We start from the raw sequence: 21,543 nt of genomic DNA, 5'->3' as shown, positions 1-21,543 counted from the left end.
ATGTATACAGGAGATGTTTCCTACCTGTGAATGGAATCCGTTGTGGGCTGCAGTTTTTTTTTTTTTGGTTGGAAAACAAATGCCAAACACAGAGACTCCTCTCTGCTGCTGGGAAACGTATTCTGTCCGGTGCAAAGCACATCTTGAAAAATATTTTTTTAGGGCATTTTATGCCTTTATTGATTGTGATAAGTGAAGAGATGACAGGAGGACAAAGATCCCCCAGCCGGGGACATAGTCTGCATCAAGTGTAAACCTCAATAAGGTACATTTCACCAAAAGGGGTGACTCCATTCCTTCAACCAGAAACAAGAAGTCAGTTGTAGTGGTGTAAAAGTACATTTACATGAAACAGGTACTATACTTAAGTACAGTTGTGAGGCACTTGTACTTAACTGGAACTGTTCAATTTCATGCTACCCTATACTATATATAAACTTAAACTTATTTACTACTTCTCCACTAAATGTCTGAGGTAAATGGCAAACATTTTCATTCTGCTATATTCAAACTATATTATATTTACTTTATTATATATATATATAAAGTTACAGGTTACTTTGCAGATTAAGATTGTACATGCACAATGTCATCTTATAAAATATAAGACGTTGTGACACATCAAAATAGCCACTTTTGATACTTTGAGTATCTTAAGGTCGCAACTAAATGGTAATTAAATAATCTGCATATTATTATGTCAATTAATATATACATTCATTAAAAGATAAATAGTCTGTAAAACATTAGAAAAAAGTAACTGTGCTCTGGTGCTTTTTCAGAAAAAATCGTGAATTTATTGAAATCGTAACCAATAGGTTACATATCTCAGAGTTTGCCTATAATTTAATGGTTAACACCAAAACATTGTCGTCATCCAAGAAAACCTTCTCTGTATATTCTCCTAGCCGTCATTATTGCTGATTATTTTGTCTAATGATTAACAAAGAGATGGGAGAGAACAACAACACTTGTATGTGTAGAAAGCAGAGACGGGATAGCTGTAGTCCCACCGGTGCGAGGTAACAGCAGACACCTGACCTGTTGCCCGAAGGCTCCGCCTCTCCCCTCTGACATCAGCGCTTTGATCTGCCTACTGTCTGTGTTAGCACAAAGCCATATTTAGCTCAGTGTAATCAGTGCACCGAGAGCTCGCATGTCCGCTACTCAGGGATGCCTGCCTAGTATAAACACACCTGCTCTCCTCGGTGGACTTCCAGTGACTCTAATGTGCACCTGAAGGAGTCAGCTCGCAGCCGTCGTCATCCAACAGACCCAGGGTAAGGTTTCCATCGATGCCTTTGTGTGCTGCTTTTAATAAAAAGTTGCTCTGTAGTTTAAGGTGAGAATTAGAATCAGTTCAGCAGGCTCTTAGGTTGTAGGTGGTTATGTCGACTAAGCAAAAGCATTATACTGTAGGAAGTGACACATTGATATATTCCTCAGGGCAAAGTTTGACTGTGATTCACCCACAGTGCCTATAAACGTCTGCCTTGTGATTACACTTAATGGTTTTGATTATAACATGTGTGATTACCATTAAACTCAGTTGGGATTGGGCCTCTGTTTACGGGAAAAGTTTAATTTCACCAAAGCTATGACTTCAACATCATAAAAAACCTGATATGTTTCTGGAATGATTGGCATATGGAGGCTTCAGTCATATAAAGTTCAAATGATTTCAGCTATAGAATGTTTTTGTTTTAATTCAGTTTAACACAAAAGATTATCCACTTTCTGATAAACAAAATTTCCTCTGAAATATTGAACCTGTGCCACACGTTTTTTCTTTTTGCTTTGTTTGCATCTCCACCTTAATTTCATTTCTGGTCACATGGTGCCTTCAAAGGCCGTGATTGGTGGCATGTAACAGGTTTGCTTCGTGCAAAATAAATTGACCCGAATTTAGAAATTAAATACTGGCCTTTTGTTAATGTCAAATTTTGTAAAATGTAAAAATCTTAAGTAATAAGACAGGATCTTCTATTCTATGTTTTTGCGGTTTAATATAATACTTAAGTTGATGTTCTTGAACAATCAGTGCAAAGTTAGAAGTCCTTCCTTTTTTATTAGTTTCCTGTTTAAGAAACTGAGTGTTCATGGGGGCTGAGATGCCGCCTGTTACATCGACAGGGAATCAGTGGGGGAAGTGAGCAACCATCCAGTTCCCAAAACCACTGCAGCGGTTTTAGTTTCACACTCCTCTGCTTGCTTTAGAACAGCTTCTAAAGAACCAGAGAGTGGGTTGAAATGTGTCATCTGGTTGGAGTGCAACATGTTGGAAAGACCCCGGAGAGGTCGTCTTATTCCGGGAGTAAACACACACATATTTGTGGGCAATTATGAGTTTCTGATTGACCAAACTTGGAGCTGAGAATCAAGCCCAGGACCTTCTTGCAGTGAGAAAAAATAGCACTAACATAAATGCCATTAGGTCATTATGAGGCTACGCTTTTTTTAATCGCACAGGTTTGCTGGTTTGTTAATTGAAATGATGAATCAACCATTACTGCAGTGTGGTGATGTTAATCTGATCTGGCCTGCTGTGAGGTTCTCTTTGCTCCGGATACTCCAGGCTAAACCTCTTACCTTTTGAACAACACTAACATCCCCTTTCTTTTCCCTTCCCTGTGTTACTGTGTGTTATCTTTGCCCCCATTTTGTCTTCTTATCAACAACAGTTTGTTGTTCCACGGTTGAAATGAGTAAACTCAGTAATTAGCCGGTGAAATGTCATTTTGATGAGTGTCTGCTCCTGTAAATAAATTGAAACCCACATCGCTCACCCAGCTATCGCCCATTGGGATCCTGTGAGAAATTGGATTGCCAAGTGCAGCTGAATTGAAGTAGCATAAATTGCCCTGTTGATTGTGTAATGTATTGAACATTTACCGAACGTGCAAAGGTGAACAGCATATTTATCCGTCTGCAGGTTTCCGCTCCTTGTTGAATTTACCAGCGCACACATTTCATCAGAAATCAAGGACACCCTTCAGATGTCCCTCTCAACGTTGGCCCGAGCCTGTTCTTTCTAAATGGGTTGTCACGCCTAAAACGTAGCGGCGGCCCTCTTGTTTGCTTAAAGGAAACGTTGGTCATTTTTGGAAAATCTGTTTATTAGCTTTCTTGCCGAGAGTTGGACAAGAAGTTTGACACGACTCAGGTGTTTGTACGCTTAGTATGAAGCTACCGCCAACAGACAGCTACCTAGCTTAGCATAAAGACTGAAAATAGGGGGAAACAGCTAGCCTTGCTAACGCTTTATATCTTGTTTGTTTATGTCTTGACAGATCCCAAAGTGTAAAAACAATGTTTCCCTGTTGTACGGTAGGTTATGTAACAGGTTTTCTTGGCTGGGACCACTTAGTTTCTGGAGTCTCTGGTTGCTTGGCAACTGGTCCTGGCCACTAAATAGTTTGGCACATAATCCCCATAAAACTGCCAATTGTCATTTTTACACTTCTAACATTGAAGTGAGCTTTAGAGGTTCCAGTATTTACACTAAGCTAAAGTAGCTGGCTGGTAGCTTTACCATTCAGACATGACAGAGGTATCAGTCTGACTCTCGGCAAAATGAGTTAGCAAGCAGATTATCCAAAATGTATCAATACCTTTTTTTAAAGACGTCTGCACAGCCGGGGGGGGGGGGGCTTAGACCTGGGGAGGAGCGCTGATCAAGGCCCGGGCCCTGATTACAGGCCGGCCCCCGGTGCGCCTAACAATAAGATAATGCTATCTGGGCCCACAGGTATTTGGTTTCAGCGGAGAGGGTAATAACTGTCACCAAACACTGAGGAGACCTTTCATCCCCCGGCCTCATTTTGTCGGCCAGCGCTTGTGTGCAGTCCCCCTGCACACAGAGGCAGCTTTTGTGTGGAAGGGTGAGGTCACGTCACCACGACGGCCCACATATCTGTCCGCGGGGACAATAGCGAGGATTTGATTAAATCAAACAGCCGTGACTATCTAAATGGCAGTCAACATGGTGCGTCCGAGCGTGCTTGTCCAGGAGGTGACGCAGGCCGGACTAATTTAGCCGTGCCCCAGAAGAGCAGGGGCTGATAGTGAACCGTAAAATGAAAAATAAAGAAAGAAACACACAAGGGGTTCAACACAGAGGCGGACGCACTTTGCTCTCTCTGGAGTTATGTGCTGCGTGCGGGGAGTGCAGTCAGTGTCGTAGTGGTTGGCCAGTACCTAGTGGTTAACCGGAGGAGGTTAAACAAACGTCCGAGTTAAACATCAAACCCGACTGAGCCACACAGAGCCTTAATCCTCCCTCAGTGTGACACATTGGAAAGGCTTCAATTCCAAACTACTAGCTGCTGACAAAAAAAAAATGTGCCAGTGAATTCCTCATTCATTTGAGTGATTGAGTTTTAGAAGTCTGTTGCGGGTCAGACGTTGCTCATGTTTGGAATGAGAGGCAAGCAGGCCTGTCTAGTTTCATTCAGTCTTTTGGCAACAAAAAAAAGAAGTAAAATACAATTTGATATCGTCCTGAGCTCCAGCAATTCCAGATCTAATAAAAAGTGTACAACACAAAAAAAAGAATACGAGAATAAAGGGAAGTTAAGAGGAGTTAAGAATGAACTCTCCCCAGGCTTAAATCAGCCTTGATGCTCTCCCTGGCACTCTTTATCTGCCATTTGGTGGAGGGTTTTATATCCAAAGCTCCTTACTGTACCTTACTGCCAGAGCAAGATGCCCAAGTGGGTCCTTGAACCCCTAAACCCAGCAGCGTTTATCGTAGGCGCACAGTGATGTTGCTCACGATTGGGGAAAAAACAATTTATGTGGATTTTATGTCAAGAAAAAGATGCCTTGTAGGTCATGTTTTGTGTGTTAGTAATATGCGTGTATCTATGGAAACATAAACCAAAACAACAGCAAGGAGAAGGTAGTGTGGCCAGGTTAAGATAAGATAAGATAAGATAATCCTTTATTAGTCCCGCAGCGGGGAAATTTGCATGGTTGTCCTTATAGTTGAGACTAGAGGGGTTGATACAGTATGTTAATGATGAACCCTTAACCTACAAAAAGAACTATGGCCGTTGAATGCTTATCAATTAGAAGAAATATTAAAAATTATTAAAAACAAGCTTTTTAGCTTAAAGGAGAATACCTGGTCCACCTTAAAGGTCACAAAAGGTAACTTCGGGGCCTTCACTTTAATCAGATGACAAGCGAGACACAAGAACCTGGCTTGGGGAGTTTTTGCATTTATTCACTGATTAAAATATATATATATATGCATACCTTGCAGCTGGCCAATAAATTATGGATTTAACCCGTTTTGTGCATCGGTTCTTGTTGCAGCTGGGCGGCTTGTTAGGCTCAGTTAACGGTTAATGATCGGTTAACAACCGACGGCTCTCGGTCAGAAAAAAATAAATCTAAATTAGTGTCCCTAATCTGCATTGACATTCTTCAAGTTAATTAATGGCCAATGGGAGGTTTTTGACCCAGAAAGACTGCGGCATGAAGCTTCGAGGTGATAAAACACTGATGTAAATTGGTCCCTGTTATGTGCATTGAGTTCAAACGATCATTTTGACCTATTTTATTCAAGTAGCTGCTCTGGATTCTGAGCAACTGACTTCCACTTGCTTATTTTTGGCAGATGTTAAGATTTTAAAGCAGGAGTTGGTCTGTAAATTCACATTATATGCATGGCTTAATGCCAGTTGTCGAGGAAAGCATTATTATTATTTTTTTAAATCTGAAATTGTGTGTTTTTCACTTCTCTGAACTACTAGCTGGGCTGGTTGAAAATGCATATTATTCAGAAAATGTCAATTTAAAGGCAAGTACAATGAGAGACAATGTTGAACAAAGCCTTTATGAACTTTATTTCCCAATATTGACGGCATTCAGTTGATTAGATTAATCAACAGGTGTGATAATGACCCTTTAAATGACTTAAAGCTACAAGTAGGCACGTAGATCTTGGTTGCAGGACTGAGTTAGGTCAGCACCTTTTGGATCATGCATGAAACCACGTGGCTTTTATTTCCCGAAGTGTTTTGGTTTTTGAAAACAACCAAGGGTCTCCTGGCAACCGAAGAACCCTGACCTGCACCTATGCACGTGCGTTTGTTTAAGTGGACAAAAGAGACGTGGCCTTTGGACGGGAGGACCAGGGTGTTCCTGGAGGAAGTCTCTGTCGGAGCGGCGCTGACAAGAAAAAGATTATGTTGATGCCGTCACAGGCCTCCAGTCACCTCTGACCTTCCCACTGTTTACCGTTCTTATCATCAATGCACTGCTCGCCTGCATGTTCTAATGTCATCCCGTCTGTAGTAGATTCTCTTTGATCTAGAGGATTTAGAACAAGTTTAAGAAGATTACATGCCTTTTAAAGTATAATGCCAAAGAGGGGGGGCACGTAGTAGAAGTACCTGATTATTGCTGTAAATTTGGTAAAATTGCCAATCAGTGTGTGTTTGTGTGTGTTTTTTAAAGCTTTGTTTAACTTGAACATTTAAAGGTTTCTCAGGGACTTTTGACCTGTAGTAGTGCCATTTATTTTTGAGTAGGTCCCTGTTTGTTTAGCTGATGCACCACACATTTCCACCAATGGTTTGACATTTTACCAATGATCTTGAGGTGGCGTTAACATGCAAAGATACGCAGCAATGTGCCAGCAAAGACCGGAAAGAAGAGGGCTACAAGCTAGTTATGAACATGAGCAGTGCTGTATCTAAAATACAAAAAAACAATCGGCAATTCAGTTTTAGTCCTCAAGGATACACATGAGGCCTTTGGGTGAGCTACACTGAATGTAAACAAAACTTAGAGTTGTGTACAAGACAACCCCGCAGGGCGCCTTCAACATTTGCCAGAATACAATCCGGTCCGCCATAAAGGCACCTCATCCCAACAACTAGACTTGGGGAAGCGTTTCCCCTGCCTTTTATATTGGACCCAAAGCGGTGTTTACTTGTCTGTGACGTTCACATTGGATGCACCTTCCATCCAGGGAGATTTATTGAATCATGCGCGATGGCAAGCCGGTGTCGTCTCACTGAGAACGAGCGTCTCGCTCTCCGAGAGAGACCTCCTTGTCACTGACGTAAAAAGCGACACATTTACAGACAGAAAACCGCCGACTATTCGGTCCGCCCAGTGCATGTGCATTGTGTCGGGGAATCATCAGCTGTTGATTGGGAAGTGCTGTAGTCTGATTAATGAGTTGTGAAGCTAATCCTGTTCATCCCCCCTCATTCACGCTGCAGTCACATGGCTATTACGGCTTATTTTGATAGCTGAGGCGCCCGTGGAAGCCATAACGAGGGCCATTCACAAGCCTGATTCTGGGCATCGCCGCTCTTATCGCAGCATTGAGGGGCTTTTGTCTCTTGATTTATTGGTTCATTTGTGACGGCCGTGCACTTAAACGCGGCTGCCTCTTTCTGTGGCCTTCCTGTCGCGGAGGAAGAACATTCTGGTTTTAAGGGCAGTTCAAAAGCAGTTTGGGCCGTAATGGAGACTGTTAAGGAGCTGGGCTGAAGGCTGGCTGCCCCCAGTGTTTTAGGTGGAGTTAATGGGTTGTGTAATCTCTATAAGCAGGTGTCGGGTGGCCGTAGGGTGAGCTTAGGGGGATGCCATTTCTCAAGGTTCTTCTGTTACCAGACAAGGAAAAAACAGAGTTTGGTTAAGATATGTGTCCTTTTTTCTGAATCACATGACCAACACCCATCTCGTTTGCAGATGAGAAGAATATATTATCTGGGAATAATAAAAATGCCTGTTTTAGTTTCATTAAACTTTGGCTTCGTGAAAGAAGTATGATTGTAAGGTTTTGAGTTTTTAAAAACAGGTAGAAAGTTTGGTTTCCGACGTTTTGTTAAGTTTACCAAAGCACATGCAGACTCAAACCTCCTCTATATTTCCAGGTTTTATCCACAGGCACCACCTAAATATCTTTATTTGCAGTAAATTGCCTGGAACGTGTGTCCCTCTGAGAAAATACTGCAGGGTTTTGTGACACAGAAATCAACGTCATTTCTCTACTTTTCAGAAGTTGTAGTGTGAAATGACTAATACTTTTCCTTTCTGAATGACCGCTGGGGTCAACCACAAAAAACTGATTCAGGGCAACCTGGAGAACGGTTATCAAACCTGCGGTCAAGTGACTCATCATCTTGTGATAGAGTCTCTTGTACTGATGATCACAAGATAATTACCAGCCTCCATGCAGCTTGTAGTCTTTTCTTCGTTCATTGTTTTAAAGTTGGCAGACGGTTGAAGCAAAGAAGCTCAGACGAGCCAAAAGCACGCTAACTGTTTAGCACAAAACGGCGAAGCAAGAGTCCAAAACCTGGGGCCGGTGGTGAAGAAAGCCAAACTTCTAGCAGAAATAAACATAGAGGCATTTTTTTGTCAAGAGTTTGTAGAGATAAAAAAAATACTTAAAGTTAGCTAAATATTGTAAATACATTTGTCAGCTTGCCTCTCTGAGCGGTTAGTTGCTAACACATTAGCCTTAACTAGCTTATTAGCCACATTAGATTGGTAAGGGCTGCGTTTCTGTGAGTCTTTGTGCCTCCAAGTGTTGAGAAAATGAATGTATTCAGTAATAGTTTTGTGTTTAGATGAAGAATTAAGTGAGTTGTGTAATAAGCATTAGTATTTCCCCCAGAGCGCACTCTTAACACCGACGCTTTTGAAAACACTTCAAAACATATGTTAGCTTAATTACACAGAGACACAGCCTCCTCCTCCTCAGTTGGCAGGACATGTTTGCTTTCTAGACCGGCTAACTAGCTTAGCTTGACAGCTACACTAAAGAGGAAGATTGGGATGTACAGTATGTGGTAATGTCGCTCACAGGCCCCTCCATGAATCCAAAGCAAGCAGTGGAGCAATGTACATCCTGTGATGATGCATCATAGTGAATCAGCTTCCTATGTGTGTTTATAGATTAAGTTGAAACTGGAAATGTAATCAATTGTTATACATACATACTTTAGAAGTGTCCACTGTGGTAGCAGACTGAGCTGTTGTGTTCAGCTGCCTGGTGTGAATGTGTAGAGAATGTAAAGCCGGGCTCAGCTGAACAAGGTCACGGAAAACCTTCCTCCCTGGATGAATAGAAATGATCAACTCTGTCCTCAGCAGGATTGTATTTTTATGGATTAAAACAAATGTAGTCATTAGTAGTTTTAATGATGTATTTTTCATCTCTAATGTCTATTTATGTTGTGAAAACATGTCCTTCACACAACTGGATTTATTCAAGTTTCTCACGAACTAAAAGACACTACAATTTTCGAGATTACATGTGAACTTATTATGATAACGTACTCATTTTCACTGAACAGAGCCTGAACGCATCGTAATGTAACTGAACGGAACCTTTGTTCTGCTCCTGTCAAGTTAAATACGGATCGGTTGTTCACTATGTGACATTATCAGAGACAGGCGACTAGAAAAGCATAAATAATGTCCTGATCGCATATTTGACTAAATAATGACGGATAGTGATCGTCAGTAAAACTTTATTTCACACTGCGATGGTTTATGTTAAACTGTGTAAGTAATTGGCGGTTCAAATGTGTGCCAAACCCGAGGGGGGGATCCCTGTGGTCCGTTACACCACTACCCTTGAGTGAGACCTGTGGAGTTCTAAAAAAGAGAGCGCCGGCAGACGTCCAAGAATATGCAAATTTAAAAGAGCCGGTGAGCCTGATGGGGACATTATGTGAGAGTCTTATCAGTCAAAGTCCTGCCTGTGGCGAACAAGCTAGTCCCTGGCCCATTGCACTTAAGGCAAGAGGATTAGACTCCAGGGTATTATTAGAAGCCGCTGATCATCCCCTTACCTGATGCGCCTAATTCCAGCCCGAGCCTGTTTATTTAGCAGAAAGGAAGAAAAATGCTTAGGATTGGGTGGCGGGAAAGTGAATTGGCCTCGCCGCGCCTCAATGCTCCATCGAGTTCGACTCTTTCTGGGTTTTTTTTCTGCTGAACTCATTAGGGCCTTTTGTCAGCGTCCCCACACCACCGCAGGGTTCATGTGATTAATGCACTGCCGCTGATCACAGAGGCCGGCAGCAAGGACTTGTTTTAGTGCCAGGGAACGGCGGACAAAAGAGAATTGTCTCTCCAAACAACCGAGGAGAACGCGGTTCTCTCCAAAAGCCGACCGGCCCCTTGACCCGTTGATGAATGCAAGCAGGCCGATGTCTCTTCAAGAAAGTTCAACATTAAAGGTTTCCAAACCATTTGTTCTCAAGTCCATAGCTGTGATATGTTGGGGGGGGGTTTGGGGATGTATTTACACACCCAAATGCTTCTGACCTTGCGCCCAGAAAACGGCTTTGAGGCCTTCGTCCCAGACTGGAAGTAGGGAATCAAACGTGAACATGAGCCGGTAAATCCTGCTAACTGATCTTCCCGGCATAAACCCACGTAGAGGAGGCAAAGTAGTGTGTTTTTGTCGCTGAACCTCCTTTTCATTTTACTTTGCTTGCTGGAGAACTTGCTGGAGGTGATTGGAGGAGGCAGGAGCACACAAAGAGTTTGTCATAACAGACACAGCCTGTCTTTAACTAAACAAGCACAAAAAGAGACGTTTGGCAGTTTTGGTTGGATGATGAGTGTGTGTGTGTTCCCTTGTGTGATTCAGGTTGTGTCTTTTCAGTACTCATGCACTATTAACTCCCCACTGAGTGTTGGGAGGACTGCCAGGGTCGAGCTTAACTGTCACCTTGTCAGCAACAATGTTCTGACGCTGCTGGAGCTGATACACATGCATTTTGTTGAAAGGGGTGAAAAAAAAAACCAAAACAAAACCCTGAGGTCAAGTGTTGTGTGCTTTCTAGAGCAATTTATTTGCAGGGTTTTTATTCCAGCTAAACACAACACTGGCTCACATTTTTCACATTTCACCGCGCTTGTTAGGAAGCCAGAAACACGGCTCCAAATGAATGCTGCTCCATGTCTGCTGCTATATGAGCATCAACCCTTATTAGTTTTATTAAGTTCTAATATGTTGCTGTCAGTGTGTTTATTCACATAGTATAATTACGTACAGCAAAGCTATAACCTCTGATTTGTTCTTGTCTCCACAGCGTCCAGGGACATGAAACTCAATCCACAGCAAGCTGCACTCTATGTAAGTATCTCCGTTCATTAGAGATGCACCCATTGCAATTTCCTTGGCCGATTACGATTTCTTAAAAGCCTGACCTTCTGATTCCGAAGAACTGTAATTTACGGCAAGGCTCCAGATTAACCTTTTTTTTCTTTTTTACCATTAACTCAAAAAAGAATTATCGACCACCCAAAATTCAAATATTTTAAGTGTTATCCTTTTACTTTGTAATTTCCATTTATAAGGGTTGTTTGTATAAGAACACAATATTCCAATTTTATTTTTTTATAAAAAAATATTTGCTTTGAAAAAAACTAGCTTAAAATATATTTTATAAACTGCTTAGAGCTCGTGTATGTAAGTTAAATTGCTCATAATTCCCTCTTTTATCTTTTTTTAATATTCCTGTGAGAACATCTCCTTCAAATAATTGGATATATTCAAGTTTCTTGCCAAAATCTGCATTTTAAAAGATAACATTTGAACAGATCATAACCGCGTTATAACCTACCTTTGCTTAATCCTCATGTATACTGAGTGGAGCTTGAACGCATTAACATTGGCTGTCACTGAATTACTTTGCAACATGCAAGGGAATGAATCACAATACAAAAAGTAAACTTGCGGACAAACTGCGTGCTTTATGTCCTCTTCACTCACGCTGTAGAACTTCCCCACCGAAGACAGAAATATGAGACTGACCTGGTTTCGATCAGCAGCTGATTGATCGATTCAACTCTTCTATTCACACTAAAACTGATGTAGAAGCTATTTCTCCAGCGCACACAGTTTGTCTCTGACTGCCTGAACACACCGTCAGTCCGCCCACACAGCTGCTTCCACACAGCTGCTTCCACACAGATCCACCAGAACCTCTTCTCATGACTGTGAGCTTTAGGTGTGCTCCACAAGATTCGTTTACTGCACCTGTTGGGGCGGTACAAGTTACACCTTTATCCTCCTTACTAGTGCTTTATTACGGAGTGAGATGACCTCATGTGATTCCTAGAATAGCTCCGCCAACCCCGCGGACAGGTCTAATTAACTGGAAGAACTGAAAACAAGTGTGGGTGTGCAGGGCCAGATAACGGAGAACACAACATCCGACTGCATGCAAATCAACCGGCTATTTAACATTTAATGACTGGCAAATATTTATAACAGTTCGGCTTATTGTCCTCTAGTGTGTCATCATGATTTACATGTTATCAGTTAAATAAAACGGGAACCAATTGGTGGACTGTTGATATGACTAAAATAGACCAAGATAATGTTTCAGGAAGTGATTAAAAACAAGACTGCTGACCTTTTTATCCAAAGCACTTCTTTTTTTTTAGTATGGTGGTTCCAGTTCTACATTTTCCCAACTCTCAACGTGTCAGTGTGTTGCTCCACTCATTCATGTGATTTTTCTAACCCACCAAACTAAAAAGAACAACTACATTGTCAAAGCTACGCCAGCTTTTGTCGCGGCTCAGATTTTGGATTAAATAGCAATCCCTAGCAGTTTCGATCTCAGAAAAAGTACTGGTCCTCTTAAATAATTGCTCTGAAAAGGACAAATTGAGGGCTAGTTTACCTGGACATGTGCCATTTGTCCAAATCAATAGGTGAGCAGGTAATTACAGCAAAGAGCTTGGCGCTGAAGGGAACGCGTGACCTCTTGATTGATGGATTTTCTTGTTAATTGTGAGTTTAAATGTCCTGATTAGGCAGACTGTAAGGAACATGTTATACTCTTGAAGTTTTTTTTGTCCAGGAAGCAGGGTCTATGGGATGTCTGACAAAGAAGTGAAAGGTCTGATCAACAAGAGTCACGTGTTGTTGTGTTATGTGGATTTTTTTTTTACATTTTTGATTTACTATCAAGCATTTATCAGCCAATCCATGTTTTAAGCTTACTAACTTGGATTTGGGATGCAAGCATCTGATCTCTGACATCATTGATCCAACTTTCCACAAAGGTTTTTCAAAAATCCTCTCAAACTGCAGACCTACCCACCGTTTCTCGCAGAATGTGTCAATCTTCCTGCAGAGGTTATCTCCGCAGCTTCAGTTTTCCCGTCTTGTTACCTTAGGTGAGGGTCAACTTATAAACTGAAATCTCTGCTTTGTGGCTCCTCTTCCTGGTTGTCATCACAGGTTATCACACAGTGCAGCTTTCTGCTCCCGCTGCTCCTAACAAGCGGTCAGTCTCATGATCCCTGTTACCCTCAATTGTGAATAAAGCCACAAGATGCCTGATTTCCTGTTAAGATGGACAGAACAAGCTACTTTGTTTTTTTCCCAGGAATAAACCAAGGCCTCAAGCAATTTCTTCTTTTCCTAGTAGCACCCAATAATGTAATAATGTCCTGAAAAAATGTAATCAAATTTGCACTTAACCTGATCCAAAATGTAACTCAATAATGTTATAAGTAGACCAATAAAGTCCTTGTTCAGGCACGTCAATGTTTTTTACCCAAAAATTAAACTATTAAATATAATGTCAATGTTTAATGCATACTTAAGTAGTTTTTTCGTCATTTCAAATTTGATTTCAAATCCTTTTTAATTGTAGAAATTCAATAAGATCAGAGGAGGCAAATGAATAGACACTTTATAATATAATAATAGACACTTTATCTAATGGAAATAACAGTTGAATCAGATGAAAAAAGACATTTAATGGCTACTGAATCAACTGTTTTGCCTTCATGGCTCGCAACTTCTGATCCTACTTCTCTCATCCTAGATAACGCTGCATGAACGTATGTTTGGCATGTGTATGGTTGGGCTTTTTCCCATTGATAGGGATTTAAGTTAAATGCATCTTTGCCTGATTAAAACTTACCACTTGCCATCTGTTGTACATTTTTAAATTCTACATCAAGCCTGTAGATACATTTCTAAAAAAAAAAAGATCATGTCAGATGTTACTTTTTACAAAAGGCTAACATGACACCAACAGTATTACACATTTTACATACTTGCACACTTTATATTTCAGAGGAAAAAAAGGATACATTTTTCCCATTCTTATATAATCTGTTAAATGATCAGTTTTGCAAAGAAAACCCATTATCGGTAAAATGTTATCAGTCAGGACATTTTATTACATTATTGGTCATGTTATAACATTGTGTTTTAATTCAAAAATGCTTTTTATTATAATGACTGTTTATGAGTAATTTGTAACTCTGAGCTAATGTTAAATGAAGTGTGTGTCTCAGAGATGAACTGATTGCAGTTACATTCGCACATGATGCGGTTAAATCTGCGGATCTGGCAGATCGGGTCATAAAAATTTAAAACCCTGATTAATAGCAAATTAGTTGCTGGTGGGTGAACGCATAATGCATCATTAATGAGTGAAAATAATAATAATTACATTCTCTAAAATGTGAACATAGCAGAGCAGAGTAACAGCAGCACAGCTCCGTCGACTGCTTCAGAAGCTCAAAGGTTATAACTACAGTTAGCTTGGCTGTTTAAATGTCCCACGAGACAGTGACATTATTGCACGCATAAAAACGTTGACAATTACTAAAAAGCTGCCTCTCTAATCATTAATGCTGCAGAAAACACTCATCGATACATGATTTTAAAAAGATACATAGCCTACAGGGACTGGTGGAGGGCCAGTGAAATATCCACGCAGGTGCAGGCCTTTAGATCGCAGAAAAAAACGTCCATCTCTAGTGTGTGCGTGTCTGTGTGTGCGTGTGTGTGTAAGTGGGAGACATTTTGCTAGCACTAACAGGTGAGGAAGGCCCACAGGAAATGAGATAAGCCAGAGATGTGTGTTTGTGGTACTCCAGGCCAGAGGGGCTCACACACATTAGCCGCCCAGACAACCTTATCTGTGATTTACACCCAGACCGTTCAGTGGAACCGGGCGGGCAGTCGGGCCTCATTAGACATCAGGTCTTAGACACTTATCACAGCCGTTCCCAGTAAGATAGCTCTTAGGGGTTAACTAGTCGCTTCGTAATTGTAGCTCTTAAAAAAACAAAAAAAAACCCATCCAGAGCATCTGAAAACGACAGCTCCAGTTTGTAAATCTTAAGTTTCTAGATAGAAACAACCGCTTGTAAAGAGGACAAAACTTTGGTACTCTTGCGACATTGCTTTGACCAAAATAAAAGTTTGATGAGGAAGTGTTTCGTAAATAAAGTTAGTTTGATTTTGAGAGGAATGTGAGGAATTAGAGAGGGTTAAATGATTTGTTGGGCAGCCGAAGGGTGACTTGTAGAAGTTTTCTGTCAACAACAGAGAGCAAGTTGTTGCTGCTGCTCTGGCTGCGGGCAATCATGCCATTTACATTCTTGGCGTTTAGTACAATTAGATGATCAGGTCGGGGTTATGTCTCTTAACGCAGGACGCTTGGCTGATGGAAACGGTGTCCTCTCTGCTACCTGTTGGTCTGCAGCTGCACTGGGAGGGTTGTTGAGATGTCCGATGCTTTTGTAAATCGGAGGTTGCGTTTGTAGTTTAAGTAGCAAATGTTCTAACAGGTTTGTCATGCGTGAGCGGTTTTGATGCGATTCGTCTCTTGAAACTTGCCGGCGAGCTTGTAAGATATCCATAAATTGTCTCCTTAATTGTCCAGCAGGAGCAACTTTTCTGGCTGAACCAGGCTAAAGGTTGCAATATCCTGTTTTATTTTTTTATGTTTTGTTTTTAATCACGACAGCTCTTTACAGAACATCAAATGTGACGTGTTGTCCAAATCTTAGAGGTTCAATGGGACATCTTCGCAATGAGTTTGAGTGCTGAAGGGGAGCAAAACTTCCACATTGTGCTGCCCATAGTCCGAAATCCAGCCAGGTGGATAAACATTCATTTATACTGCATAATAAGTTCTTTTTTATTTATTGTTTAACAACAAAACCTAACAAATAAGGTAATCATCATACACATTTGGTCAAATTAAACAACAAAGATTTTTTTTTAGGAAAGTTGATCCAGCATAAACACATATCCTTGACAAAGACAGAAAGAAAAAACAAAATCAATAAATAACTGATATAAAGATACATAACACATATTGCATATTGGGGAGAAACTTACAATCACAGAGGATGCTTACTGAGCTAATGAAGCACAATCTAATCCAATAGATATTATTGTTGGTCCATTCACAGCCAAAATATGTACTAAGGGGGGACCACTCATTTACAAACGCATCTAAGGTTCCTTGTAATACATTAGCTAACCTTTCATAGGGAAGAATTGATAATAATTGATCATACCACATTGACAACGTAGGTGGATGTTCATCCAACCAAACATGTAGGATTTTGACCGGATAAGGAACCCAAACCAAAAAATACTTATATTGTGTTTCATGTGATTTATCTGACTTAGTAATTCTTTTGGCATTGTACAAAGCTTTGCTCCAGGTCTGGTCATCAAGGTGAACACCAAAGTCCTTTTCCCCCTCTATGTTTAATATTCATTGTAATCTTATCAATCATAAGGAACTGGTCATTCATATATATATATATATATATATATATATAAGTCATCACTTTCTCAAGAATATCAAGAATACTCAGCTTTCTTGCACTTATAGAATATGGAATATAGTTAAAATAACTGCTGATCTGGAGGTAGTGATAAATGTGTCTTTGGGGAATATTCTTTTTAAATGAATCATTAAGAGCAGCTTCGGTGAGAATTCATACGCGGAGGCCCTAAAATCCAAAGCTGCTTTGACCTGGAGAGCGGAGGCCGGTATACAGTCACAGGGCTCACACGTGCATCTTTAAGAAGAGGGGTGGTGGTGGTGGTGGTGGTGGTGGGGGGGGCTGGGTTCATGGCCTCCAGCTGTTCTTTTGATGTGGCTTAATAGTGGCCTGTTCCCCAGCTGAAGTGCAGTGATTAGCAGGTCAATACCACAGCAGGTCACTCTGTTAAGTACTTATTACCAGCAGAGAGCACGGTCACACAGTGTGGCAGAGAGACATCCATTTGTGCGCGTCACACGGCTTTAGAGGTGCTGGTTTCTGATTTAAAGCCAGACACACGAGAGAACTGATTTTGCATTTGAGTTATTTTTTTTATAATGCGACTTATTGTCAGTAGTTTTACTTTCCGTTTGTGTGTTTGTGTATTTTTTTTGTTTCCATGTGTGCAGCTGTGCTTCCTGCAGACTCCTGCAGATGTTTCACATCTCTTTTTCACCACCTCCCACCCCCACCCCCCGCCGACACATTTTGCCTCCAAAAAGGAAACAGACAATGATCTCATTCAGCTGATACTCCATTCCGACTCAAGACTCTCGCGCATTTTCATTCAAATAAGGTTGAATTCGGCAGATTGATTACAAGCAGTCTTAGCTGAGGAGGCAGAAAGTAAGAGCGCGCGCGAGAGTGAACGTGTATCATGTAGATGTGATTTCACGACTTCTGTCAACAAACAAAAAAATCAGCAGCTCATGACTATGAGTTATTTACGAATGGAGATTAATTTTGACAAAAATGAGATGCTGTGGCGGTGCCATCAAAAACCCATTACCCCATTACCTGCTAATGCGCCAAATGCAGCAGGTTGATTCAAAGGGATTCGCCACCGGCCTTGAGCGCTGGAAAAAGTCAAAACATTTTCTCCTTTTGCTTTACTTTTGTCCCTATGACTTCCTTTCGCACTAAAAACGTTCTCTTTTACACGCGGTGCACAAACCCACAAATCCACAGAGGTGCTGCTTCGCTCCCTAATTTTTCTCCTGGAATTAAAGGATGAGTTTTTAATGGAGAGAGTGTCATGCCTGCTGGCTGCCGCCCATCTACACCTCATTTATGCCTGTGCCCCCTCCCCCTGCTCTGCTTGTTAAAGCCGAGGCTCTCTGCATCCCTACTGCTGCAAGTCAATGTATTTAGTCCCAGCTCTCCAAAGGTCACTGCAGGCTGTTTCTCTTCCTGTGGCCTCTGGGCTACGTGGTCGCCGTTTGAACACAATTTGAACACAATTTGAACACACATTGCTCAGCAGCAGCACTGGCTTGCCAAACAGAGACTTGCCAATCCCAAGGCTGCTGTCAACTTTCAACCCCCCCCCATATGGAACATAATTCATAAGAGAAGGAGGAAGCTTGTTTGACTCTCCTCGACACCGTTCTGCTCGAGGTGGACCGAGCTGGTGAAAAGAAAGAGATTGCAACACTGGTCAGATTAAGTGGGATGAACTGTCCCATTATCCCTCCTCGGTGTCAACAAGCTGCAATCCCCCAGTGGGACAAACGGCTCGTTTTCAACAATATCCCTATTTTTTGCTGCTGCTTCTTCTCCTCCTCTTCCTCCTCCTCACTCTGTCCTCAGATGACATCAGCCCACGACAATCAAGCCACAACAAGCCTATTGTCCCTTTTTGAAAGAAAGAAAAAAATGCACTTTCGACATTTATTTGCACTGTGTTAGTGAGACGAATAATATTATCTAGTAGAAACAATACAGCTGAGATAAGGTGTTTACTTCAAGTTGTATTTTTGGACTTGTTTGCAAAGCCCCGCCCCCTTTTATTTGCTCTACCTGACAGGTTTCTTGTTTACAAAGATTAAGGTGGCAAATGTACCACTCTAAATTCTTGCAGGGGACCATTGATTTTTACTGGCTGAGACTTTTCCATGTTATCAGCGTTGTTTTAAAAGGAGAATCTTGTAGAAAGGGTCTTAAATATGCATTTGATGTCTGCATGCAGAGATCAAATGCATATTAAAAGACAGACATTTTTTTCCGTAGGGCTGACACCTTCTGGCTGACTTGTCGACATGCTCTCTCATCTGTCGAACAGTCGCTGGTGTTACTTAAATAAGAAAAAAAGGAACATTTATCCATTATTTTCGGAGGTGGGAGGCACGTGTGTGTCTGAGAGACAAAGCGAGACAGCCCCCCCCACACACACACACACACTGCAGCCCTCAGTGTCTGTCTCTTGTCTCAGTCCTGACAGTCGTTCTACTATAATGCCTAAAGTCGGTGGTTTGAGGGTCGGGATGTGTTGATAAACGCATACTTTTGCAGGTTGGCTGGGTATAACATAAAAAATACCATCCCTCCTTGATGGGCTTTCAGCGTGAACATACTGTATCAGAATTGCCATATTTTATATGTCTGGTCTGTTAAATAGCCTCCTAATTGTTTTGTTTGAAATATAACTGCAGGCACTTCAACAGCTTCTTATAATTTCCGTACAAAGAATTGAACTCATTTAATATCTTAAACACACTGTTAAAATCCATTTCTTGCACTTTTCCGTTGTTTTTGGTGTTGTCCAATCTCTATATTTGGCTCCTTCTCAAGCCACATGCAGGTTTCTGGTTTGGGCCTTTGCACCAAACTGGAACATACGACTGTGGAAAGATATCTGGTAGACTCAATAGCTTCTGTTCAGTTGCCAGTTAACAAATCTTTTAACTCCCAGTGTGAAGTAGGGCTCTGGAAAAGAACTCTGACCTTGATTTATGTGCCAAGGATGCACAAGGGTTCAAAAACTGGATGAGTTGATAAACAGCTCTAATACACATCGCCTTCCATCATCCTCCTCCTCCTCCTCCTCCTCCTCCTCCTCCTCCTCCTCCTCCTCCTCCTCTGTGGACTGAACCCGGCGGTGCTCGCTCACCGAGTCGGCAGAAAGTCAAGCTGCTCCTCCATGTTCCAGCGATGTCTGCCGCCCTCCCTGTTTTGTTAATGATGTGATTAGTAGCGTTCTAAATCAATAAATCATTACCATATTAACTTTTGAGGCATTTGTGTAATTGCTGTAAACAAGCGTGCTGCTGAGAAAACTGGCGGGTGTTTTTACGCCGCGGCCCTGTTAAGATCTGGCATGCAGATATCCGATCTGTTACTGTGTGGTGAAGGATGGCAGTCCACATCCGGCACCAGCATTTGTCTCGTATGCATTTAAAGCGACCCACTGTGATTGGATTCCACTCTCCTGATCACTTTAGATTTAATTCTATGAGATCAAAATGCATTCTTCTTGCATTTACACTTAACTGGAACTTTGTCTTAGATTGGAAAATAAGCTTCTTTCACATAGAGGTTCAACCTATCATCAGGAAAAAGGCTAAAATTACTGAATAATGGCAAATCAATTGATGAGAAGAAGGGAATTAAAATATCTATTTTCCTTTTTTTTTTTATTGATGAAATTCATGCAAACTTACTTGAATTCTTTCTAATATTGTTTTTTTCTTGCTTTCTTGGTCCTCTTTCCTCCTCTCTCTCTCTCTCTCTCTCTCTCTCTCCCCTCCCCCCCTCCGCCTCCCTACAGGGCCGGTGTGTAATCACGGTGCAGCTCTCTGATGAGGAGCTGCCTGCAGACGAGGAGGGCGTCGACTACTTCCTGCTGTTTGCTGGCAGCACACAGAGGCACCTGACCAGCACCCTAAGGAGCAGTCATGATACCTTGCAGGCCCTGTGTCCCGGTAAGCTGCCCCACCCCACAATGCATTGCGGCGTCCCCGTTCCCTTAAACGAACCCGTGGGGGAGGTTCTCCACCTACAGTATATCACACTTGTTAAATCTATTGTGTTATGTTGGGAAATAAAAACAAACTGTTTTTGTTTCAGACCACTAGCATACAGTCAAAGTAAAAATATCATCATTAGCACTGTTAAGTGAAAACAGTCCGATCTCCTGTATTGGTCTCCTTAGCCATCCTGTGCTATAGCCCAAATGAACATTAAGAGGTGCTAAAGGATGCCAAAAATGTTTCATAACAATATTAAATTTAAGAACTGCATGGTATTATTCTCTCCTCCCTTCACACACAGAAAGCATAGGGTAGTCAGGAGTTATTATAGCTGTGGAAGATAGTCAAAGTATAAATGATTAATCATCCACCCAACTGTACTCGTTTTTCAAACTAATGCTGTGTGTTGGAGAGGGAGAAATCACCTCATTTGACTTTTTTTTTCTAGAGTCTGGCTCATTCATCACTCCTCTTGGAGCACATTCCATTTACTCCACTTGCAAAATTTAACATATTTAACAAAGACAAAGTCAATGAAAACCTCCCTGTGAGGCGGATGAGCAGGCTCACGGAAATCAAGGGTCAAAGGTCACAGTACACAGAAAATGGGTGGTAAAGAATCCAGAATACTTGTGACACTGTAATAAACATGGGTGTTATCAGAATGATGTAGACATCAAATGTAAGCTGAATGGACAAATATAAGAGATATGATTGTTTTCCTCAAGTGTCTGTGATCCAGACAGGAAAAAAGAAGGCGGAACACGTTAAACTGCATTATCTTGTTAAAAGCTCGGCTGAGTTGGAGCCATCTGAGAGAGGCAGGAGGAGGTGTTACTCTCTACTAACAGATTAGCGCTGCTTCACTGCTCGCTCCATCAGTACACACAGAGCCCCGAAGGACCCGTCCTGTGACCAAGCAGCAGGTCGTGGGATCCAATTCCCAAGTGGCCTGGGAAAATGGCTGCAGATGCACTGAATC

At 41.6% G+C, this 21,543-nt stretch overlaps 1 protein-coding gene across 1 annotated transcript in view; it reads left to right on the top strand.

Annotated features, from left to right (window-relative positions):
* Positions 1-1,242: 1,242 nt before the first annotated feature.
* Positions 1,243-21,543, top strand: part of LOC129099622 (A-kinase anchor protein 13) — a 93,603-nt gene continuing 73,302 nt past the window's right edge. The window contains 3 exon segments of the mRNA XM_054608933.1: positions 1,243-1,280; positions 11,079-11,122; positions 20,360-20,513. Coding sequence (XP_054464908.1) covers positions 11,090-11,122; positions 20,360-20,513 — 187 coding nt within the window. The 5' untranslated portion in view covers positions 1,243-1,280; positions 11,079-11,089.

This window comes from Anoplopoma fimbria, chromosome 2, assembly GCF_027596085.1.
Source record: "Anoplopoma fimbria isolate UVic2021 breed Golden Eagle Sablefish chromosome 2, Afim_UVic_2022, whole genome shotgun sequence".
Taxonomy (NCBI): Eukaryota; Metazoa; Chordata; class Actinopteri; order Perciformes; family Anoplopomatidae; genus Anoplopoma; species Anoplopoma fimbria.
This window is presented reverse-complemented; position numbering and strand designations above follow the sequence as displayed.